Raw genomic sequence first — 25,821 nt, forward strand, 5'->3', positions numbered from 1 at the left:
TTCGAAAACTTGAGTTTGATGCAAGATAGAGATGTTGTATATGAATGTATGGAGCTCAGCAAAAGATCCATGCTAGACACACATTTGGGAGTCATCCACATTTTTAAATTTAAGCAATACCAATTTAGCTGAATACATGTATACTTTTATATGGGCTTCCCAGGTGGTGCTAGTGGTAAAGAACCTGCCTGCCAATGCAGGAGATGTAAAAGGTGCGAGTTCAATCCCTGGGTGGGGAAGATTCCCTAGAGGAGGGCATGGCAATCCACGGCAATATTCTTGCCTGGAGAATCCCATGGACAGAGGAGCCTGGTGGGCTACAGTCCATATGGTTGCAAAGAGTTGGACACGACTGAGTGACTGAACTGAACTGAACTGAACAGTTATTTTGGCTGCAGTCTCTGTGCTGTACAATATATCCTTGTAGCTTATTTATTTTATATATAGTAGTTTTTATCTCTTTAAAATTTTTATTTATTTATTTTTGGCTGTGCTGGGTCTTTGCTGCTGCACAGGCCTTTCTCTGGTTGCAGTGAGTGGGGACTACCCTTTAGTTGAGGTGCACTGGTTTCTCGCTGCAGTGGCTTCTGAAGCACTGGCTCTGGGGTGCGTGAGCTCAGTAGTTGCGGCTCCCTGGCTCTAGAGAGCACGCTCAGCAGCTGTGCCACATGGACTTAGTTGCTCCACGGCAAGTGAGATTTCCCAGATCAGGGATGAAAACCATGTCTCCAACATTAGCAGCTGGATGCTTCACCACTGAGCCACCAGGGTAGCCCTCCAGAAATTTTAAATGGTTGTTATTTAAAAATAATTTGCATTAGTTTCACTAGAGATTGGGTCCACTGAACTCACAGTGTCATGCCAGGAGAGGAACTCCCCTCCTACATTTTCTATTCCATCTTCTTTAGTTCCGTCTTTTTGTGCACAAGAGTACTCACTCTATTTCTTTCCCTTTCAATAGATATTTACAGCCCATCAGAAAGTGTTTCATTTCCACGAGCAAGAATCATACCCTAACAAACTATTTACTCAATCAAAAAAAAAAAAAAGATTTTCTGATTGGATATGAAGAACTGAGGGCTCTTTTTCTCCTTTTCTTCCCAGTTCAGTTTAGTTCAGTTCAGTCGCTCAGTCATGTCCGACTCTTTGCGACCCCATGAATTGCAGCACGCCAGGCCTCCCTGTCCATCACCACCAACTCCCGAAGTTTACTCAAACTCATGTCCATTGAGTTAGTGATGCCATCCAGCCGTCTCATCCTCTGTTGTCTCCTTCTCCTCCTGCCCCCAATCCCCCCCAGCATCAGAGTCTTTGCCAATGAGTCAACTCCTCCCATGAGGTGGCCAAAGTACTGGAGTTTCAGCTTTAGCATCATTCCTTCCAAAGAACACCCAGGGCTGATCTCCTTTAGAATGGCCTGGTTGGATCTCCTTGCAGTCCAAGGGATTTTCAAGAGTCTTCTCCAACACCACAGTTCAAAAGCATCAGTTCTTTGGCACTCAGCTTTCTTCACAGTCCTACTCTCACATCCATACGTGACCACTGGAAAAACCATAGCCTTGACTAGATGGACCTTTGTTGGCAAAGTAATGTCTCTGCTTTTGAATATGCTATCTAGGTTGGCCATAACTTTCCTTCCAAGGAGTAAGCGTCTTTTAATTTCATGGCTGCAATCACCATCTGCAGTGATTTTGGAGCCCCCCCAAATAAAGTCTGCCACTGTTTCCACTGTTTCCCCATCTATTTCCCATGGAGTGATGGGGCCGGATGCCATGATCTTAGTTTTCTTCCCAAGATGCTATTAAAATGATTATAAAGGAACAAGGAAGGACCCATACTGAAAAGGGCTGGAGAAGGTCCGAAGTGAATGGAAAATTCCAACAACTTTTAGATGGAAAGGAGATGCGGGGTTGAATGATGAAGTGGGGTAAACGAAGCTGCAGACTTGAAAAGGTGAGAAGCTTATATTGTGGATGAGCTGATCCTTTTTTCAGATCCTTAGATAGGATCATGCATTCCAGGTACAAAGTATGATGAAAGAGAACTGAGAAGCAGGGTTAAAAATAGATATTAATTTGAATATTGTGTTCAAAATGGTTGATTTCTTCTACTCCCATTCACAGAATACTCAGCACCCAGGTGTTCCTAGACAAAAACCCCAGCAGTTTTGTCCCAAAAATGGAAAATTACTTCTCTATCCAAAATGGAAAACTGTCTGGAAAGTACTTGAAAAAGTGAAGGTGTTGTTTCCCCAGAGTAAATTTCTGTATTAAGGTGTTTCTATTTGAGGTGTGCATGTGTGCTAAGTCGATTCAGTCCTGTCTACCTCTCTGCAACTCCATGGACTGTAGCCCACCAGCTCCTCTGTCCATGGGATTCTCCAGGCAAGAATACTAGAGTGGGTTGCCATTTCCTTCTCTATTTGAGGCAGAGACTGCTAACTGCTCTCCAATATCCACTGTCCTTTTTAGGAGGGAACATACCTGCATGGAAAACACCAAGTGCCATGGAGTGAGATGGTGGAGCAGACAGACCCCTCCTGCACCGATGGTCGGAGTATAAATTGGTACAACTACTTTGGAAAACTATTTGGCAGTATTTACTAAAAATGAACATATACATACCCCATATTCCAGCAATTCCACTCCTAATTATACAGCCAATAGATGTGTGTATATATGTTTGCTAAAATTCACTAGAATGTTCATAGCAGTACTATTCACAATATCCCCAAACTGGAAACTACCCAAATGCCAGTCAACAAGGCAAGAAATATATTAGTTGTAGTGTATTTGCACAAAGATTTTGCAATAAAAAAATAAATGAATGAGACCTAATCAAACATAAAAGCTTCTGCACAGTAAAGGAAACCATCAACAAAACAAACAAACAACCTACTGACTGGGAGAAAATATTCGCAAACGCTGCAACCAACAAGGGGCTAATTTCTAAAATATACAAACAGCTCATACAACTCGGCATCAAAAAAATTCAAACAATCCAATAAAAAAATGGGTATAAGACTGAAATAAAATATTTCTTCAAACAAGATATACAGATGACCAGGAAGCATACAAAAAGATATTTAATATCACTAATTATTAGAGAAATGAAAATCAAAACCATAATGAGGTATCATCTTACATTGGTCAGAATGGCCATCATCAAAAAGTCCATAAATAATAAATGCTGGAGAAGCTGTGGAGAAAAGGAAACCCTCCCACAATCTTGGTGGGAATGTAAATTAGTGCAGCCACTATGGAAAACAGTAGGGAGGATCCTTAAAATAGAGCTACCATGTGATCCAGCAATTCCACTCCTGGGCTTATGTTCAGAAAAGATGAAAACTTTAATTCAAAAAGATATGTGCACCTATTTATAATAGCCAAGACATGGAAGCAATCTAAGTGCAAGTGAATGAATAAAGAAAACATGGTATATATAGAATGGAATATTACTTGGCCATAAGAAGAATGAAATATTGCTATACACACTACTATATATAAAATAGACAAACAACAGGACCTACTGTACAGCACAGGGAAATATTTTCAGTATTTTGTAATGACCTATAAGGGAAAAAAATCTGGAAAAGAATATATATATGTATAAACTGAATCACTGTGTTGTATATCTAAAACTAGCATGACACTGTAAATCAACTACTTCCATGCAAAAATCAAATAAAAAATAAATGTCAACTCACTTGGGTGTGGTATATGTAAGAAAGACTGAAAAAATCTCTTATTTTGGACCTACTCTTGAAAACTCCCTGCCCTATACAAAAACATTGACCAGTAGCTAGCTATGAAAGGGTAAGTTGCAAAGGGAAAGTTGCCCAGTCATGCCTGAGTCTTTGTGACCCCAAGTAATGTATAGTCTCCAGGACAGAATACTGGAGTGGGTAGCCTTTCCCTTCTACAGGGTATCTTCCCAACCCAGGGAATGAACCCAGGTCTCCCACACTGTAGGCAGATTCTTTACCAGCTGAGCCACAAGGGAAGCCCAAGAATACTGGAGTGGGTAGCTCATCCCTTCTCCAGGGGATCTTCCCAACCCAAGAATCAAACTGGGGTCTCCTGCATTGCAGGCAGTTTCCTTACCAACTGACCTATGGGGGAAGCTCACCAGTAGCTATACATTTATGATTTCATTTAAAAATGTTTACATATGTCTGTATATTTTTTGATTCTCACTTGATCCAACTATTCGATTAACTGTTGCAGCAGAGGAGATAGAAGCTTAAAAGCAAAAAGTGGATTCAAAACATTTTTGTTCACAATGGAACAGGACGTCCAGGGAAGAGGCAAGTGGACTGGAGAGATGAAGTACCTTAGACGGGTGGGTAGAAATGAACATCCAGAAGGAATCTGGAAGGGATTTGTACCTGGGACAGCAGTGGTCCCTAAAGAGGCTTCGGAGAGCCAAGATTAGGAGGGGTGGGGGGTGGGGTGGAAAACTGGATGCAAAGGGAGTGTGTTGACCGGGTACATTACTGGTGCTCCATCCATGGTGCTGGCCCCAAGGAGCTCATTTCAGGGGAAGTCCAAAGGAAGTTTCAGGACTGGACTTGAAGGGGAATTCCAAACTCTCTCCTCTTGGTTGAGGAGTCTGGACAACAAACTCCTCTGTTTCACCTGTCTGGTATTATCTCATCCTCGAAAAAATGCCAAGATGGTTAACTCACTCTTCATTGAAAACACCCCCACACTTCAAATGGTCCCACCCCTCCTTATCTCTCTTGCCTGTTGCTATTTATTCACCAAAATTGGGTGGGCATGACAGGCAGACAGTGATGGCACTGTTTAGCTGGCATCATCCGCAAGCTGGCGTGTGTGTTCAACTCCTAGCTGGGAGTGGAATTAGCATCACGAAGTGCTTGCCAAATGCGTAAGGGTGGGTGGGTTTTGCTCTCTTTTGCTCACCTGCCTGAGCTTCTGTGAGAAACCCTGCGGACACAGAGCAGCTGACAAGACAGGGACCTGCACATCTGAGGGCGAGATGAACCAGTGGGTGTTAGGTGGGGACCCTGAAACCAGACACAACAGAGACAGTGGTCTGGGTGTGGTTTCCTCGGGGGCTGGGCCTCAGATTCCCATAAAAGGCTTATTTTCCTTCAGGTCCCCTACCCCAGGTCCAAGTCCGGGCAAGATGGGCAAATACAGGATTCGCGTCGCCACTGGAGACTCGCTCTTGGCTGGCTCCAGCAACCTGGTGCAGCTGTGGCTGGTGGGCGAGCACGGGGAGAAGGACTTGGGGAAGATACTGCGGCCGATACGGACCAGGGTTAGTGGAGAAGGTGGTGACTGCGGCGGTCGCGGAGGGGCGCACATGGCGGGCGCTGGGGCCTCGGCAGCGAGGGACCCCTGGGCATCTGGGGAAGGAGATCGGACACGGGTGGGGTGCCAAGTAGCAAAAGAGAAGGCGAGAGGTCTGGGAGAGAAGCGCTGCACTTACTTGCCCGGGTGGAGTGGCAGAGAAAAGGAGACGCCTGCCGGCCTGAGTTCCCCTCGGAGTGGCTTGCTCTTCCTCGCCTCCAACCCGGATTCAGGTCTCTTTCGGGGAGCGGTCGGAGGGGAAAAGGAAGCCCGGCTTCTCGGAGGGTTCTCTGATCCGCCCTCTCCGAGAACCCTGCATCCCATGTCTGAGCGCGTCCTGTGCTGCAGGAGGTGCAGCTCGAGGTCGAAGTCTCCCTATATCTGGGGCGCCTCCTGCTGGTGAAGCTGCGCAAGCACAAAAGCTTGGTGGGTTTCGACTGGTTCTGCAAGTGGATCGCGGTCCAGGGTCCCGGCACCCAAGGCGAGGCCTTTTTCCCCTGCTACCGCTGGGTGCAGGGCAACGAGATCATCTGCTTGCCCGAGGGCACCGGTGAGAGCAGTGGGAAAACAGGAGGCGGCACCTGGTGGGCTGGATGTTATGATGTAAGAGGGAAAGAAGAGAGATGGAGGGAAAGGGAGAAGGGAAAGGATGGGGCTGAGCAGCTCAGTTGTGGAAGGGGTCCGAGAACTAAGCTATGTTAATGGAGACCCTGTTCTATTGCGACCCCTTCCCCAGCCCGGACCGTGAGGGATGATCCCCAGAACCAGTTTAAGAAACATCGGGAGCAAGAGCTTGAGGAAAGAAGGAAGGTGTACCGGTGAGCCCCAGTAAGTCTTTGATCCCTAACAGATCCTAAGAAACCCACCACCATACTTATACCAATTCCATCTTCTTCCTCCAGATGGGGTTTCTGGAAAGAGGGATTAATCCTGCCTATAGCAGGGAATTCGCAATGGGATCTTCCCAGAAACGAGAGATTTCTTGAAGATAAGGATTTAGACTTCAGTCTCTCTCTGGCAAAAGTGTGAGTGCCAGGTTGTTGCTGTTCAGTTGCTAAGTCATGTCCAACTCTTTGCGACCCCATGGACTGTACGTAGCACATGAGGAGTCCCTGTCCTTGATTAATTTCCCAAGTTTGCCCAAACTTTTGTCCACTGAGTTGATGATGCCATCCAAACATCTCATCCTCTGTCACCCTCTTCCTCTCCTGCCCCCAATCCTTCCCAGCATCAGGGTATTTTCCAATGAGTCAGTTCTTTGCATCAGGTGGCCAAAGTACTAGAGCTTCAGCTTCAGCATCAGTCCTTCCAATGAATACTCAGGGTTGATTTCCTTTAAGACGGACTGGTTTGATCTCCTTGATGTCCAAGCGACCCTTGAGTCTTCCCCAGCACCACAATTCGAGAGCATCAGTTCTTCGGCATTCAGCCTTCTTTATGGTCCAACTCTCGAGTGCCAGGTTAAGGCTGACACCTTCATCCCAGGATGCAAGGTGGGATTCTTTCCTGAACTTCTTGCACTTGCCTTCTCTGCACAGGTTGAAGGACTTGGCCTTAAAGGGGACATTAGATCTCACAAATTCTGTAAGAAGACTGGAAGACTTCAGTAAAGTATTCCCACGAGGAAAAACTCCTCTGGCTGGTCAGTTACCTTAACCTCCCCAGACCTACCCACATATTTCTAACTCAGGGATCTGAAAGGAGAGGGGAGAGGGTCAGGGAGTAATAGGGCTGTGACATCAGGAGCTCGGAGCTCACAGCATCCTCCCACCTGTTGTCCCTAGAGCGGGTCCGCAATTCCTGGAAGGATGATGCCCTATTTGGGTACCAGTTCCTCAACGGGGCAAACCCCATGCTCCTGAGACGCTCCACGAGTCTCCCGTCACGGTTGGTGCTGCCTCCGGAAATGGAAGACTTGAAGACACAGCTGGAGAAAGAACTCCAGGTGCTGTGCTTCATCTGCTCACCCATCACCCAGCCGTCATTCCAGTCTCCTTCTCTTTGCCTCATTCTTCTCTTCCCCTTCCCTCATTTCCTCCATCAGCACCTGTTTAATCTACACCCTCCTCCATCTATACTTCAGGGTTTCTCAACTTTGGCACTGATATTTTTGGGTCAGATAACTCTGTTCTGGGAGGCTGTCCTGTGCATTGTAGAATGCTTAGTGGCATCTCTGGCTACAACCCACTAGCTGCCAGCAGCATCCCCCAGGTGTCTTCAGGCATTGCCAAATATCTTCTAGGGGGTAACATCTTGGGTTGAGACCCACTGATCTACACCAACTCGTTATCTCCTTCTGCTAACTCTTCTTTCCATCTCCATTTTCATCTCTTCTTTCTTCATTAGCTATTTCTCAGCCTTAGGGAAGAGCCCAAACTTTTGGAGGGAAATAGCAAGGGAGACTAAACAAAGCCCTGGAGACAGTTGGGGCTATGTTTTTTGGGGGAGGGGAATTCAGATCAAAGAAATGTGCCACATTTGGCTAAAGCCTGAAGGAGGGTGATAAGGGAAGAGTTTTGTTGTGGGCTAAGGGGGTAGAAGGAAAACCACAAAATTCACATCGGAGAGCTCCAACTCTGATGAAAGATACTGGACATGGAAACTGTGCATTTAGGGCTTTGGTTATCGGAGAAGTGATTGGCATTTAAGTAAAAGACTTGATGGATAGGGAAAGGAATCAGCCTGACCAATGAGAGAAGGGCAGGTCAGGTCCAGAACTAACCTCAACCCCTTTATCTATCCCTGCTCCCCACCCCCTAGACTGGATCTCTGTTTGAAGCTGACTTCTCCCTGCTGGATGGGGTCAAGCCTAATGTCATCATTTTTAAGCAACAGTATGTAGCAGCCCCTCTGGTCATGCTGAAGCTCCAGCCCGATGGAAGACTCTTACCTATGGTCATCCAGGTGAGAGGACCCAGGTGTCCTGCCCCCAGTCATTGATCTTCTTTAGGGACTTGGACACCCAGGTCCTTAGCCCTCAACTCTCTCTCCTGCTCTAGCTCCAGCCACCTCGGAATGGATGCCCCCCCCCTGTGTTGTTCCTGCCTTCAGATCCCCCCATGGCCTGGCTCCTTGCCAAGACCTGGGTCCGGAGCTCTGATTTCCAGCTGCATCAGCTACAGTCACACCTGCTGAGGGGCCACCTGATAGCTGAGGTTATTTCTGTGGCCACCATGAGGAGCCTGCCCAGCCTGCATCCTATCTACAAGGTATTTCGTGCGTGCGTGCTAAGTCGCTTCAGACGTGTCCAACTCTGTGAGATTCTATGGACTGTAGCCCGCCAGGCTCCTCTGTCCAGGGGATTCTCCAGAATACTGGAGTTTGGTTGCCATTTCCGCCTCCAGGGGATCTTCCCGACCCAGGGATAGAACCTGTGTCTCTTATGCCTCCTGCATTGGCAGGCAGGTTCTTTACCACTGGTGCCACCTTTCAGCATCTCTTAATTCTGCATCTGACTGCCCTTCAGATTTCACACTCCTAGACTCTGGAGATGTTTACACATGAGCTTGTGGCATGTTTAGTAGTAATCTCAGTTTACACAGACACACGTTTACACAGACACACTTGTACACAGTGCTATGGAAATGCCTAGGATTAAAGAAAGAGTGAGAATGGGTTTTACAAAGAAATTGAAATTTGGGCTGAGGATGTTGTCAGTTGGATAGTAAGGGGCGGGACATTCCAGTCAGAGATCTGTGGAGGTCTGTGGATGATGACTGATATCAGGTGTGACTGGAGAGAAGGGTGTGAGTGATCGAAGTGCTGGGTAGGAGGAAAGGGAGGTGGGAGAAGATGAGGGGGAAAGCACTGTTACTTGGTGGGGAGAAGAATCAAGGGCTCTGCTTGAAATGTCAGGAAAGGGAGTTCCCTGGTGGCCTAGTGGTTAGGATTCAAGCTTATACTGCCAAGGCCTGAGTTCATTCCTTGGTTGGGAAACTGAAATCCCACAAGTCATGTGGTGTGGCCAAAAAAAAAAAAAGGAAAGAAAAGAAAAAGAAAAAGTCAGGAAGGCAGTTAGATATATGAGCCTGGAGTTCTTGGAATGGGTCAGGATTAAAGATATAGATTTCTTTATGTATTTTTTTTTAGGTAAGAAGTGGATTTATTTTGAGAGAAACACACTCCACAGAGTGTGGGCCATCTTAGAAGGCAAGTGTGGCTGAAGGTATAGATTTTAAAGTTATCAGAAAACAGACATATCTAAAGTCATTATGAAGACTAGATGAAGCTGTCTAGTGTTTGTAGCTACAGCAGAGAATTTGGCCCAGATATAACTCTAGGGTGTCACAACCCTTATAAATTGAAAGGAGGGAATTAAGAGAAGGAGCAGGAGGAGAGCTATCTACTGAGGAAGGAAGGAAACAAGAAATGTGATACCAGGGCAGCCGAAAGGAAAAAGTGTTTCAAGAGAGAGGTGTGATTGTGTCACATGCTGTCGAGAAGCAAACACAGTTACAAACAGAGAAGTGACATTTGGATTTGTTGATATGGAAGTCATTGGTTAATCCACTGGTTAATCCTATCTCAGGGGAGTGGAGGTGGCAGAAGCCTGATCAGTGTGGGCTGAGCAGAAAAATATCATGTGGGGAAGTAGAGACAATACTAGGTGACTCCTTTAAGACTTGCTATGAGAAGCAGATGTACAGACTGACAGAACGAACTTATGGTTACCGGGGCAGGGGAGGGGGGAAGGAATGGTTAGGGAGCTTGGGATTGACATGTGCACACTGCTATATTAAAGGTGTCCATTGGCAGATGAATGGATAAGGAAGTTGTGGTACATAGACATAATGGAATATTACTCAGCTATAAAAAAAGAACGCATTTGAGTCAGTTCTAATGAGGTGAATGAAACCGGAGCCTATTATACAGAGTGAAGTAAGTCAGAAAGAGAAACACCAATACAGTATATTATTAATGCATATATATGGAATTTAGAAAGATGGTAATGATGACCCTATATGCAAGACAGAAAAAGAGACACAGATGTAAAGAACAGACTTTTGGACTATGTGGGAAAAGGAGAGGACGGCACAATTTGAGAAAATCGCATTGAGATATGTATATTACCATATGTAACACAGATGACCAGTGCAAGTTTGATACATGAAGCAGGGCACTCAAAGCTGGTGCTGTGGGACAGCCCAGAGGGATGGGGTAGGGAGGGAGGTGGGAGGGGGTTCAGGATAGGGGGACACATGCACCCTGTGGCTGATTCATGTCGATGTGTGGCAAAAACCACCACAATACGGTAAAGTAATTAGCTTCCAATTAAAATACACAAATTAATTTAAAACAAAGCAAACAACAAAAAGAGATGGACAATCAACAAAGGCCTACTGTATAGCACAGGGAACTCTGTTCATTATTATGTAACAACCTAAATGGGAAAAGATTTTGAAAAAGAATAGATACATGTATATGTACAACTGAATCACTTTGTTGTACACTTGAAACTAATACTTTATTAATCAACTATACTCCAATATAAAATAAAAAGTTTTTTTAAAAAAGACTTGCTATGAAAGGGGAAGCAAGCAATGAGGATGCTGCTAGAGAGTGGTTTAAGTTTAAGCCAAGGGTTTTTCTTCTTTAGAGTATCAAATACTAAGTAAGAGAGAGAACGAGCAGGAGTGACATCCTAGGGAAGGCAAAGAGGAGGTGAAGAGTTTGCATTGGAAACCAGTGGAGATACTTTACTGACAGGAATAAGACACAGGTATAAGACAGAATTTCACTTGTAGGAAACTTTCTAGTTTTTTGTGATGTGAGACAAAGGACTCCTAAAATTCTTATATATTACATAAAACTGTGCAAATAAGTGAACTTTGACCTTGGGTGACCCCAAGAAGACAGTTTCTCATCTTCCCTCTTCCAAATATTAACCTGACCCAATACAATCCAACAGGCACGCTCTTCTTTTCATGAAGACCCATCCTCTCCCCTGTTTATTTCCTCTCTCTGGTCCTCTAATCTCCTTTCCACTCATGGGTCCTGGGACCCCTCTTATTTGACTGTGTCCCAATTGTTTCTTCCATATCAGCTCCTGATTCCACACTTTCGCTACACCATGGAGATCAACGTGCTGGCCCGGAGTAATCTTGTCTCTGAATGGGGAATTTTTGATCTGGTATGGAGAGGGATGGGTAAAGAGGGAGGAGGGTACAAGGATGAAGAAATTCACTTTCCCATTCCTCCCTGAAGCTCTGTGTCCTCTACCAAAGGCCGGCCCTGATCTGCCTCACACCTGAGTAGCTTCCTTCATAAAGGGACCTGAGTAGGGCCACTGGGCTTGAATCTCCTGACCCTGAATGCCATCCCCCTCAGCTGACATGTGCTGTGTGCTTAGTTACTCAGTCATGTCCTGCTCTTTGCATCCCCATGGACTGTAGCCCTCCAGGCTCCTCTGTCCATGGAATTCTCCAGGCAAGAATACTGAAGAGGGTTGCCATGCTCTTCTCCAGGGGATCTTCCCAACCCAGGGATCAAATCCAGGTCTCCCACATTGCAGGCGGATTCTATATGCTCTGAGCCACCAGGTAAGCCCTCAGCTGACATGGCAAACACTAATTTATCTGCTGTGGGTTGCCCTCAGGTGGTGAGCACTGGGAATGGCGGCCACGTAGACATTCTCCAGAGAGCCATAGCTGGTCTGACGTATCGCTCCTTCTGCCCTCCTGATGACCTGGCAGACCGTGGGCTCCTGGATGTGAAGTCTTCTCTCTATGGCCAAGACGCGCTCAGGCTCTGGGGAGCCATCAGCCGGTGAGAGCCACACCGACAGGGAAGACCCTGTGGGCCCCCTGGTGAGAACAAGGGGGACTGCAGATCCAGAAGGTCCTAGGCTGGCCATCTGAGACCCAGTGTCTTCTTCCCTGGGGAGCAGGTATGTAGAGAAGATGGTCAGTCTTTTCTACAAGAGTGATGGAGCTGTGAAAGATGATCCAGAACTGCAGGCCTGGTGTAGAGAGATCACTGAGACTGGACTGCAGGGGGCGCAGGACCGGGGGTAAGGCCCAGATCCCTCCCCACTGACCCTGTCAACAATCCACACCTTTTCGCAATACTGTAAGTCACCCTAGGGGAGTTTGGGGGGAATTGGATACATGTATATGCACCACTGAATCCTTTTGCTGTTCACCTGAAACTCACAAGCTTGTTAACTGGCCATATCTCAGTGCAAAAAAAAAAAAAAAAAAGTTTAAAGCCAAAAAAAAAAAATTTAAGACACCCTACACTCAGAGCTTCCTCCAGAAATTCTAATTCTAGTCACTCCCGATTCCCCAGCCCCTTTCCTTTCTCATCTTCTCATATAGCATTCCCCATCCTTATGCAACTTGCTAAGAGCTTCCTCTAGAACCAAATACATTTCCCTTAGTTATTTTCCCTCACCTTTTCCTACCCTTTCTCCCTAATGCCAACGTTCATCCAAGCCCATAAACATGTGAATACACACTATGTGTGTACTAGAGGCACAACCACACACAGGAATTCTTTTCCATATCCCCAGATATCTTTCACTGCCTGAGATCAACTGTCTCCTGTCCTGGTCTCAAAGCCTCAAACTCTTACCCCACACAGGTTCCCCATCTCCTTAGAGTCCCGAGCTCAGCTCTGCCACTTCATCACCACGTGCATCTTCACGTGCACTGGTCAGCACGCTTCCACCCACCACGGCCAGGTAACCTGTTCTGATCCTCACCCCCTGGGGCTCCCGGGAGGTAGAAGATAGGGGACCAAACGCCTGGGTCATCAGCCTGGGTTTCTGAGAGGCTCTCCCACCTGCAGCTGGACTGGTACTCCTGGATCCCGAATGGTCCATGCACCATGCGGAAGCCTCCGCCCATCTCCAAGGACGTGACAGAGAAGGATATAGTAGACGCACTGCCCGGTCTGCACCAGGCCCGAACACAGAAGACCTTCATAAAATTCCTTGGCCGACGCCAGCCTGTCATGGTTAGAGATGGATGCCTACACCCTAGGGGAGAAGGAGCAGTGTTCTTGGCTGCAGCGTCCATGGGCTGAGCCTTTTTGTTCTCCCCTGTCAGGTGGCCTTGGGGCAGCACAAAGAAAACTATTTCTCTGACCCTGGGCCTCAAGCTGTGCTGAAGCAATTCCAGGAGGAGTTGGCTGCCCTGGACAAGGAGATTGAGGTCCGGAATGCAGGCCTGGACCTGCCCTATGAGTATCTTCGACCCAGCATGGTAGAGAACAGTGTGACCATCTGATGCCTTGCACACATCATTCCCAAACTCTGCCCTCCCTAAGTACCCTTTGAATACCCCACCCTCCTTGGCCACAGCCTCTGGTGAACAGATTGTCCCCTAAGCTGTGTGGTCAGTGCTCAGGGATGCTACATCACCCAACTCTAGGGAATACATAATGAAGGGTTCCCACTGAATTTTGGAGCCCATCCCTACCCACAGCTGCCCTACCTTAATGTCCACCTAGCCCTACACTTCTTTGTCCTTTGTCCCCGTCTCCTCTTTCTCAAAGAATCTAGTTTGTATATAAATGAAATGAAAAGACATGTAAAATAAATGAAAAGATCTAATTGAATAATAAAGTTGGTTATGCATGGTGAAGGAAAGAGGTGGGAAAAAAGATCTTTGTTTCCTGTTCTCTCATTCAGATTTCAAGGAAGGAAAATAAAGATGCTTTCCTGGAACAAAAATTTCTTCCTGTAATAAATACATCCTTCAAGGGCTTTCTTAAACCTTTTAAACCTAAATTAGGGAAGTTCTGATTGATTGCCCAAAGCATTGAATACCAGCAAAGCTGTATAGGAAACTGTATAAATCACGGTTGAGAGCAGCGTGGAAGAAAGGAGAAGGCAAGGAGGGCCTATTGGTAGAACTGAGAAATCACCAGGGAAAATATACATGTGAAATGTCAAGGGGTTACCCTGGATGACTAGGTCTGTACCTTTGACAGGGGCCAGTGAAATACTTAGGGACATGTAGGATTTAGAATAGAATCCATCTGAATTCTCCTTCTAGTTGTAGGAAAACACATTTTTAAAAAACAGTCCTTAAAAACAGGAGTTGCACACTCTGGAAGATTCTTCTTGTTCTTTTCCACCTGCATCTGTACAGAGACACATGTGGGAAAGAACAAAAAAATCTTCAGTATGAAGAGGACTCTCACCAGAAACATACTCCTAGGGAGCAGATCAAAATTATACTTCCAATGTGAGTTTAGAAAAAAACCTCATGATTTAATCACAACTGTGAAGAAATATCAAAAAGAAGGGGTAAGAAGGGAACTAGCAGAATTATTAGAGAAATGGAAATTGAAACTACAATGAGGTACCACTTCACACTGGTCAGAGTGGACATCATTAAAAACTCTACAAAAAACAAATGCTGGAGAGGGTGTGAAGAAAAGGGAACTCTCCTATACTGTTAGTGGAACGTAAGTTGATGTAGCCACCATGGAGAAAGTATGGAGGTTCCTCAGAAAACTAAAAACAGAATCATCACTTGATCCAGCAATCCCACTCCTCAGCGTATATCCAGGCAAAACCCTAATTCAGAAAAATACACTGCACTGTTCACAATAGCCAAGACATGGAGACAACCTAAGAGTCCATTAACAGATGAACGGATAAAGACGTGGCACATACATACAAGGGGATACTACCCAGCCATGAAGAGTAAATAACGCCATTTTCAGCAACATAGATGCAACTAGAGACTATCATACTAAGTGAAGTAAGTCAGAAAGAGAAAGACAAATGTCATATGATATCACTTATATGTGGAATCTAAAATACAACACGAATTAACCCACTGATGAGACAGAAACAGACTCACGGACACAGAGAACAGATTGCTACTTGCCGAAGGGGAGGGTTTTGGGGAAGGGATGTAGCGGGAGGCTGGGGTTAGCAAATGTTAGCTATTATATATAAAATGGATAAACAACAGGGTCCTACTGTACAGCATGGGGAACTATATTCAATATCCTATGATAAACCATAATGGAAAAGCTTATTACAAAAGAAGGTATATATGGACTTCCATGGTGGCTCAGTGGTAAAGAATCCACTTGCCAATGCAGGAGACACAGGGTGGGTCTCTGGTCCAGGAAGAACCCACACATTGTGGAGCAACTCAGTCCATGCACCACAACTACTGAGCCCGTGCTCTAGAGCCCGGCCCACGCGCTGCAGCTACGGAAGCCGGCATGCCCTAGAACCAGAGCTCTGCAGCAAGAGAAGTCACCACAATTAGAAGCTTGCGCACCACAACCAGAGTAGCCCCCGTTCACCACAACGAGAGAAAAGCCCGAGTGCAGCAACGAAGATCCAGCACAGCCAAAAATAAATAGACACATATTCATTCTTAAAAAACAATGCATATATAAAACTGAATCACTTTGCTATACAGCAGAAATTATTACAATATTGTAAATCAACTATACTTCAATAAAGAAAGTCAATGGAATATGAAAAAAAGAGTTAATTAAGAGAACACAGGATGGGGGAAGATCAGGAGCACAAAAAAGAAAATAAAAATATTTAAGAAATATATATATATATGTAAAGAAGGGAACAAGCAGAATTCTGGGAAGAAACATAAGGCAAAAGAAAAAAACATGGAAGAAATATAAGATAAAATTAGGAAGAGCAAAACAGAGACTAGACATACAAAGCACAGTAGAAAGGTTAGAAATTTAAAAGCTAATAAAACAAAATGCAAACCAAAATAAAGATGAACGGTTTAGAGGGAAAATACACAATGGGTATGAATGACTGAGAGTGAAGAACAGACAGATTAATTGCAATTCCTAAAAAAGAAACAATGAGATAGAACAATGGAATAGAATACATATGTTAAAATGTATATAATGGAAGAAATCTCTCTTGAAATAAAAATCTACATATTGAATAGAAAAATCAAGTACCAGTGAAAACGGACCTAGAATTGTCAACTCAGAGGTATATCCCTAAAGTTACTGGATTTTAAAGATGAGTAAACAATCCTGTAGGCAGAAGGGCAAAAAGATCAAGTCACAGTAGTCAATGCCAAACAGCAGTGGGGCCATCCCTTCAAAATATTCAAGGAAAGAGCGAGCCAAGGATTTTTCCTGTCTTTTTTCTTTTTCTCTCTTTTTTTTTATTGTGTTAAAATACACATAATATAAAATTTGCCACCTTAACCATTTTAAAGTATAGCAGTTCAGTGGCATTAAATACACTCACACTGTTGTGTAGACCTCACCATCATCCACTGCTAACTTCATCTTATAAAACTGAAACTCTATAGCCATTAAACAATAATTCTATATCCTACCCTTCCCCCAGACCCTGGAAACCACCATTATACTTTCTGTCTGCATGATTTTGATTCTTCTAAGTATTTTATATAAGTGGAACTATATAGTATCTATATTTCTGTGGCTTTGCATGAACCCTGACTTTTCCATTTATTCATCTTGAAACTGATTTTTTTTAATATGGGGACTTCTCTGGTGGTCCAGTGGTGAATAATCTGCCGGCCAGTGCAGGGGACACAGGTTTGATCCCTACTCCGGGAAGGTTCCACATGCCATGGGACAACTAAGCCCGTGCATCACGACTACTGAAGCCCACATGCCCAGAAGTTCAAGCTCCACAACAAGAGAAGCCACCACAATGAGAGGCCCGTGCACTGCAAGGAAGAGTAGTCCCCCTTGCCACAGCTAGAGAAAGCCCACCCACAGCAATAAAGACTCAGTGCAGCCAAAAATTAACTAATTAATTAAAATAAAATTTTAAGATATGGTGTGAAATAATGATCCAATTCCATTTTTTTCTCACCTGGATAATTAGTTATCCCAGCACTGTTTGCTGAGAAGTCCATCTTTCTCAACTAGGTTATAATGCTGACATAAATTAAGTTGCCATGTATGAATGGGACTATTTCTGGCTGTTTTATTTCCTTTCTCAGTTTGTCTTTCTCTGTTCCATACTAACAGAATTACTACATTTTTATGATGAACATAGCCTATTATTTGAAAATACATATTCATTTAATTTGTCCTTAAGGGTGCTTTCACTTTTCTTCAACTTGTGGCCTTCCGTATAAACATTAGATTCCGTTTGTGAAGTTCCATAAAGAAAACCTGCTGCGATTTTGTTGCTGCTGTTGCTCTGGGTCCTATGTCGCTGTGCACAGGCTTTCTCTAATTGAGGTGAGCAGGAGCTACTCTCAAGTTGCGTGTACAGGCTTCTCACTGCAGCGGCTTCTCTTGTTTCAGAACATGGGCTCTAAAGCTTTCAGGCTTCGGTAGTTGTGGCACTCAGGCTTAGTTACCTCTCAGCAAGGGGGATCTTCCCGAACCAGGAAATGTTCACTGCATTGGCAGGCAGATTCTTATCCATTGGATCACCAGGAAAGCCCAAACCTGCTGTGACTTTGACTGGCATTGTCTACATGACTTTTTAAGTCTTAAGCTAACTTTGTACATTTGATATGTATCTAACCCAGTCATTTTTTCTATTGCTGAATTCAATTTGTTAACATTTTGCCATTTTCACCTCTATGTTATTGAGAGAAAGGTCTATAATTTTCTTTTCTTAAGCAATCCTTCTCTGATTTTTATCAAGGTTTTAACTGCCCAGTAGTTATTTGGGTAGGGTTTCTCTTTTTGTTGTTATTGCTATTTTTGGAAACATCTTATCTAAGACTGGGATTATCTTTTCCTAGAATATTTTACACAACTCTTAAACTTCGAGGTCTGTTTGAGTGTGTGTATGTGTGTGATTTTTGTTGCTGTTGTTTTGTTTGCTTGTTTGTTTTGGTAGGAAGGTTTTTAACTATATGATAAAATTCTTTAATAGTTTAAAATATATTTAGGTTTTCTATTCTTGAGGAAGATTCAGTTCTACTTTGGGAACTTGTCAACACTTCATCAAATTTATTATCATTTTGTATTTACAATATTGTTTTATTTACCAATTACCCTCAGCAGCAAAGGACACAAGACCAGAAATGAGAGCGTAGACCTTCCCTATGAATACCTAAAACCCAGCTGCATAGAGAACAGCATCTGTACATTAGCCCCAATCTATCCCCTTTTCAAAGACCTCAGACTACCATGATAGTTAGAAAAAGGAGAAGAAAAAATCCATAAAATATCAGGGAACCGAAACAGTGAATTAAAAAATTTAAGATAATACATTAGGAATAAAGATACAGTTGATAGGATCAATAATGTAAAAAACTCCTTGAGAAGACCGACAAAACTGACAATCTTCTGTCAAGCCTGGTCAAACATAAAAAGGGTGAAAGTGTAAATAAATACTTCTAGCAATGAAAAGAATCATATTAACAGCGCTAAACCTGTTCTTCTTATACCAATTGACATAAACAGAGATAAACGACATGGAATATCAGTCTCTGATCTGGAGATAAAGATGAGGAGGGGTTTGGGGGGTGGGAAAGGAGAGGGGGGCCTTGCTAAGAGAGCATGAATTTCTGGGACTCTCACTTAAAACTCTGATACACACTATTCACAACAGCTCAGTGGTAAAAGAATCTGCCTGCCAATACAGGAGATGCAGGAGCCTCTGGTTCGATCCCTAAGTTGGGAAGAGTCCCTGGAGTAGGAAATGGCAACCTACTTCAGTATTCTTGCCTGGAAAATTCCATGAACAGAGGAGTTTGGTAGGCTGCAGTTCGTGGGGTCACAAAAGAGTCAGATATGACCAGGCGACTGGGCATAGCACAGCACATTTACAATAGCCAAGGCAAGGAAGCAACCCAAGTGCCCATTAACATATGGTTGGATTAAGAAATATCATATATATACTTTTTTTTTTCTTCCCAATATACTCGGCTGTAAGAAAAAAAGAATGGGGCTTCCCTGGCAGTTTAGTGGTTAAGAATCTGCCTTCCAATGCAGGGGACGTGGGTTTGATTCCTGGTGAGGGAAATAAGATCCTATATGCCATGGAACAACTAAGCCCGTGAGCTGCAACTACTGAGCTCACATGCTTTAGAGCCTGTGAGCCACAGCTAGAGAGTCCGTGTGCCACAACAAAACAACAAAAACAACATAATACAGTGAATAAGGTAGAAACAGACACATATGGCCCATTAAAAACCACCCACTGCTGCCAACCTTTCAACAACTCAGTCACCATCTCACCCAGCAGGAGGTGGAGGTTGAGCTTAGAACTTGCCTTCTCAGAAGGATTATAAAAGACAGTCTCAGAAATAAACTCTCAGAATTTTTTCACTGGTCGTAAGCTTTTCTGGAGAAACTCTGTGAGGTAAAGATTGAAAGAACTTGAAGACTTAGTTTCAGAAGAGGAGTGAATGAAGGAGGTTAAAGGACTGAGTCTGGGTTTATGAGTATGGGCACGACTGGGCTGGAGAGAAGAAAAATTGACTTACAATGGACATTTATGTGAAGAAATTAAGCAGACAATTGGACCAGGATTACTAAGACCCAAATTAAACTATCAAGACTGATTGTGGGTAGGCCAAGGACTCACGCCAGTCTTCAAATCATTTCACCATAATAAACAAGGTCCTCCAGTACAGCACAGAAAACTGTATTCAGTATCAATGATAAACCATAATGAAAAATAATATGCTAAAAATGAATGTACATATATATATATATAACTGAATCACTTTGCTGTACAGTAGAAATTAACACAATACTGTAAATAAACTATACTTTAAAAAAAAAAAAAGCCCACTATAATCTTCCAGGAGAATCTGGTACAATCACTCTTATTTTACTGACAGAATCTGCCCAGGCATCATTGGACATAAGAGGCTCTAAATCTTTGTAAATGTTGATTCCTGTAGGAACTCCACATCCCTAATTTTCCCACCAATCGTCTTTCTCCCCTCCTTTTATACCAGGCTCAAAACAGCTTCAGGAATCCTGGTCACATCCCTTTGATGTGACCTTGATCAGTTCTTGTCTCTTAATCCATCTGTACTCATGCAGGGCAGTACTGTTGCACCAATTCCAGGTGGGCACTCACACTGGATTCTCCGTGAACGGTTTACACTGCCGTATGTAACAGGGTGGCCACCTGTAAACAGTAAGAGAAAGGGTCAAGGGTTGTAATGCTAAGTGTTCTCTTTGAGCTAGAAGCTCTAGACGAGAGGTCACCATTTTGTCTCCTCTCTACAAAGGCCCAACAGCAGCTCCTGTTATTCCACTGCTGCCCCCTAGAGGGCTCTCTATTTAAACCGTGAACAATAAACTGAAGAATTAAAACGTGTGGTTCTAGAGTGTCTCATCTTCAGACCAGGTGGGTTATATTTTTCACTGTGTGGACTGGCTGAAATCGAAGCAACAATTCCGATTACTTAAAAAGAGGACCGCTGACACTTAACTGAATAGAATGTTACAGCGTAAACACCAGACATGGCAAAATGAGGGAGCTCCAGCAGCAGGCTCTGTAAGTTATTAGGGATTCCTAGAGCACTCCCTCTTCTCTATCTCTGCTACAGTTACTGTGGGTTGGTTTTTGTTTTTGCTTTTGTTTTAAACCTATATTGTATAAGTAATGTTTCTTTCATTCCTTCCTAATATGGCTTATTTTTATTCTCTCACTTTGTGGAAAAAAAAAATTAAGCTCGTTTGAGATTTGCTTATTTTATTGGTTTTATTTTTAAATGTTTTATGTGTATTCTTGTTTCTCCATTTCCTACATTATCAATTTGTGTTATTTGCTTCCTCCTATTCTCTTCATGTTTAAAGCCCTCTAATAATCTAAGATAAAAACTAGGTGTGTAGGTACATGAAAACTCTCAGTACAATCTTCATAATTTTCCTGTAACTCTAAAATTAATCTTAAAGTTTATTTTAAAGATTAAAAGATTGGCAAGGGTATACAACAAACTATTTAAAACAGAAGTCATGACCTTAATAACAGACAAGGTAGAATATGAGCCAAGAAAGCAAGGTTCCTTTAGAAAGCTAAAGGGTACAACTGGCAATGAAAATATAATAATTATGAATACTGATTTACAAAATAACATAAAAGTAACCTTCATACAGCAGAAATTACAAGATAAGCAAGGAAAAAGAAACAAAAACATGCTAATAAAAAGGAGGCTTTAGGGACTTTCCTGGTGGTCCAGTGGCTAAGATGCCATGTTCCCAGTGGAGGGGGGGGGCCTGGACTGGATCCCTGGTCAGGGAACTAGGTCACATATGCTGCAACTAAAAGATCCTGTGTGCCGCAACGAAAACCCAGCAGTCAAACAAATAAATACATTATTTTTTTAAAAAAGAGGCTTTCATTTACTTGTGTCGTCCAATTCAAAACAAGTTATAATTTTTTAAAAAGCTAAAAACAGAGTGGCCCTAAACAATGTAATTAACATAGTAGACCTTACTGCTGCTGCTGCTGCTGCTGCGTCGCTTCAGTCGTGTCCGACTCTGTGCGACCCCAGAGACGGAAGCCCACCAGGCTCCCCTGTCCCTGGGATTCTCCAGGCAAGAACACTGGAGTGGGTTACCATTTCCTTCTCCAATGCATGAAAGTGAAAGTGAAAGTGAAGTCGCTCAGTCGTGTCTGACTGTTAGCGACCCCGTGGACTGCAGCCCACCGGGCTCCTCCATCCATGGGATTTTCCAGGCAAGAGTACTGGAGTGGGGTGCCATTGCCTTCTCCGAGTAAACCTTACTAATGTATATCAAACATTGCATCCTGAAAGTGGAGGACACACCATTTTTTCAAGTGTCCAATAGTATTTATGAAAATTCATCATATTTAAGACTCAAGGACTATCGCAACACCCCACCTACAGAAATAATGCACAAACTATCCTATAATCACATTGCAACAAATGAATTTAATAAGAAAATCAAAGAGTCCTCTCTATTTGGAAGTTTAAAAATAAAACCCTCTTTCATATAATTATTGGGTCAAAAGGAAAACATACCCAAAACTAAGGAATTAATGGAAATAAAAATAACGTAAAGAATATATACCAGAATCTATGAAATGCAGTTCAAGTAGTACTCAGAGGAATACTTAATCAACTTAAATACATACTTCAAAACAAAATGCAGAAATCAGAGTTCCTCTTTAAAAGTTAGAAAATAATAACAAAATAAACTAAAGGAATGCTGCAGAAATGAATAAATGAAAAAACAAATTATAATAAATTTTAGAAAACAAGAAAAGCAGAACTATTATATAAACCTAAAATACTTTTTTAAAAAGTAAATAACTCATTAGCCCAAACAAAACTGAGGATGTGAGAAAGTGCAAATACAAAAAAGAACAAATAATGGAAGGAAATAAAGAGATAGAAGATATTTAAAATACACAGAAGGGGAAAAAGTGGAAGCAGTGACAGATTTTATTTTCCTAGGCTCCAAAACCACTGTGGACAGTGACTACAGCCAAGAAATCAAAAAACATTTGTTTCTTGGAAGGAAAGCTATGAAAAACTAGACAATGAATTAAAAAGCAATGACATCATTTTGCAGATAAAGGTCCATATAGTCAAAGCTATGGTTTTCCCAGTAGTTATATATGGATGTGAGAGTTGGACGATAACGGAAGAATTGATGCTTTCGAATTGTGGTGCTGACTCTTGAGAGTCCCTTGGACTGCAAGGAGATCAAACCAGTCAATCCTAAAGGAAATCAACCCTGAATATTAACTGCAAGGACTGATGCTGAAGCTGGAGCTCCAATACTTTGACCACCTGATTTGAATAGCTGACTCCTTGGAAAAGACCCTGATGCTGGGAAAGATTGAAGGCAAAAAAAGAAGGGGGTAGTAGAGGATGAGATAGTTAGATAGCATCACTGACTCAATGGACACGAATCTGAGCAAATTCTAGGAAACAGTGGAGGACAGAAGAGTCTGGTGTGCTGCAGTCCATGGGGTCGCAGAGTCATGACAACGTGAGTTAGCGACTTAGCAACAACAAAATACCATAACTGACTGTGCTCAACATCATGCAAATAAATTTGAATTGAATGATAACTATTTAGTGAAATAGACTGTTTTCAGCCTAGAACTTTTCATGTATACTGTTTAGGTTTTCAGTGAGTATAAATTTCCTTTCCAGGAATTCTAAATGGTTCTTTTACATGTGCTGGTTAGCAGGGAGCTAGAGTGTTGTGGAGAAAGAGAGGCAAGTTTTCAGCCTGTGTGGTCATGCAGCCAGGAAAGGCAGGGATACACAGAGTCCAGATTTGTAGGGGAATAATGTTGTAGGGGGCATTTAACCTTGAAACACCAGCATGCAACTCCTAATCTGAGCCAATACCTTTAAAGAAAGGATAAAGTGGTCTTATGTCGGAGCACTCCCTGACTATTCCAGAAGCCAAAGCAAACACTGTCGGGAAGAAAGCTTCTTCCACATACAAAGATCAAGCAATGCCTAGGAAATCCCTTGGACGGAGAAACCTGGCAGCTTAGTCCCTGGAATCACAAAGAGTCAGACACTACTGAGCATGCAGGCAATCAATCAAATCAACGGATTCACAAAGATTATCAAATATATAAGGAAGCCAGCCACTATGAGTAAAAATCAGAAGTAGCAAGAAAAAAAACAGAGTTCGATTCCAAGGGGAAGCTATTAGAAGCAGCAAATACAGGGCTCCCTGCTGGCTCAGGTGTAAGGAGTGCACCTGCTAAAGCAGGAGACATGGGTTTCATCCCTAGTTTGGAAAGATCCCACATGCCTCAGAGCAACTGAACCTGTGCATCAGATCTACTCTGAGTCTGTGCTCTAGAGCCTGGGAGCTGCAAGTGCTGAGCCCACAAGCCACAGCTGCTGAAGCCTGCATGCCCTACAGCCTGTGCTCCGCAACAGAAGAAGCCTGTGCACTGCAGCTGGAGAGTGGCCCCCGCTCACCACAACTAGAGGAAAGCCTGCATGCAGCAATGAAGACCCAGCACATCAAATCAATAAAGAAATAAAAATCTAAAGTGACAAATATAGAACATAGAACACACATACACACAGGAAATGTTAAAGGGTAAAAATAGTTGATTTACAAATGAAAGCATATAAAAGGACGATCAAGATTGAATGGATAGATCAGGAAAACATATATTCTAGAAATAAGAAAAAACAAGATTGTTGAAATTAAAGTCTTAAAGGATGGCTTAAAAAGCAGATTTGGGACAACTGAAGAAAGGATTAGAGGATTAGAAGATTTGTCAAAAGGATATATCCAGAATATGAGAAAAATAGATATGGAAACGAAAAATATAAAATAAAGATTTAGAGACATGGAGGATAAAATGAGAAGGTATACCATAGAAATAACTGGAGTTTTGAAAGGAAAGTATGGTCATAAGAAACAACAGAAATATTTTAGCCAACATCGGTTAACAGTATTCTAGAACAAATGAAGCATTAAAACTCACAGATCAGTGTATCCCAAAGAGGAAAAAATGAACATAAATTCATAACCAGAAACATTAAAGTAAAATTTCAGAATGCCACAGATGAAAAGGTCCTGAAAACAGCCGTAAAGAATGAAAGATCATAACCAAGGGCAAGAGTTAGCATGGCAACAGAAGTCTCAGCAGCAACAACGGAAGCCAGAAAACAATGGGACTGGGTATTTATCACATTGAAAGAACACACAGGTGAACCAAGAAATGTGAACACGCCAAAACTCCAACGTGTTTTCAAACCAAAAAATAATAACAAAGAGGAAATCTACTCCTAAAAATATACTTGAAAACAACTTCTGGAGTCTTCCCTAGTGGTCCAGTGGCTAAGATTCTGGGCTCCTGGTGCAGACGGTCAGGGTTTGATCTCTGGTCAGGGAACTAGATCCCACATGTTTGTATACCACAACTAAAAAAAGACCCTGCATGCCACAATGAATATTGAAGATCCCACATCCTGCAACTAAGACCCGGCGCCGCCAAATAAATAAATAAAGATAAATATTTTAAAAAGAAAAGAAACAATGGAGGCCAAAATAAGGTAGAATCATATTTCCTTAAGGGCTGAGAGAGGGAAGAAAAAACCTGTTAACTCAGAATTCTATATCCAGAAAAAAAAAAAAACAAACCTGGAGGATGATGATGAAATAAAGACATTCTCAAATGAAGAAAAACTAAGAGAATCCATTGCCAACAGAGCTGCTCCAAAAGAACTGATAAAAGAAGTTATTCAGACAGAAGGGAGATTATATGAGCAGGAAACTTGGGTCACTGGGGATAAAGAACAACAGAAATTTTAAATATTCTCTCCTAGTGAATTATTCATGACTGAAGCGACTTAGCAGTAGCAGCAGTAGTAGTGAATTATTCAACATGTTTGATGGCTGATAGCCTTAGAAAGCATCACTATGGACAAAGCTAGTGGAGGTGATGGAATTTCAATTGAGCTGTTTCAAATCCGGAAAGATGATGCTCTAAAAGTGCTGCACTCAATATGCCAGCAAATTTGGAAAACTCAGCAGTGGCCACAGGACTGGAAAAGGTCAGTTTTCATTCCACTCCCTAAGAAAGGCAATGCCAAAGAATGCTCAAACTACCGCACAACTTCACTCATCT

General features: G+C 42.9%; 1 protein-coding gene across 2 annotated transcripts; it reads left to right on the top strand.

The window, feature by feature from the left end:
• Positions 4,781-13,982, top strand: LOC102178853 (arachidonate 12-lipoxygenase, epidermal-type). 2 transcript variants are annotated; one of them, XM_005693470.3, is made up of 15 exons: positions 4,781-4,890; positions 5,121-5,286; positions 5,667-5,868; positions 6,055-6,136; positions 6,221-6,343; positions 6,857-6,960; positions 7,103-7,263; positions 8,079-8,222; positions 8,318-8,527; positions 11,362-11,448; positions 11,914-12,083; positions 12,205-12,327; positions 12,900-12,999; positions 13,107-13,274; positions 13,367-13,982. In XM_005693470.3, the coding sequence occupies exons 1-15, from the start codon at positions 4,796-4,798 to the stop codon at positions 13,544-13,546; spliced, it is 2,115 nt and encodes a 704-aa protein (XP_005693527.2). In that variant the 5' UTR covers positions 4,781-4,795; the 3' UTR covers positions 13,547-13,982. The 2 variants fall into 2 exon arrangements, with proteins under 2 accessions (XP_005693527.2, XP_017919989.1); XM_018064500.1 differs by lacking the exon at positions 4,781-4,890 and adding an exon at positions 4,961-5,020.

Source organism: Capra hircus, chromosome 19, assembly GCF_001704415.2.
Source record: "Capra hircus breed San Clemente chromosome 19, ASM170441v1, whole genome shotgun sequence".
Lineage (NCBI taxonomy): Eukaryota > Metazoa > Chordata > Mammalia > Artiodactyla > Bovidae > Capra > Capra hircus.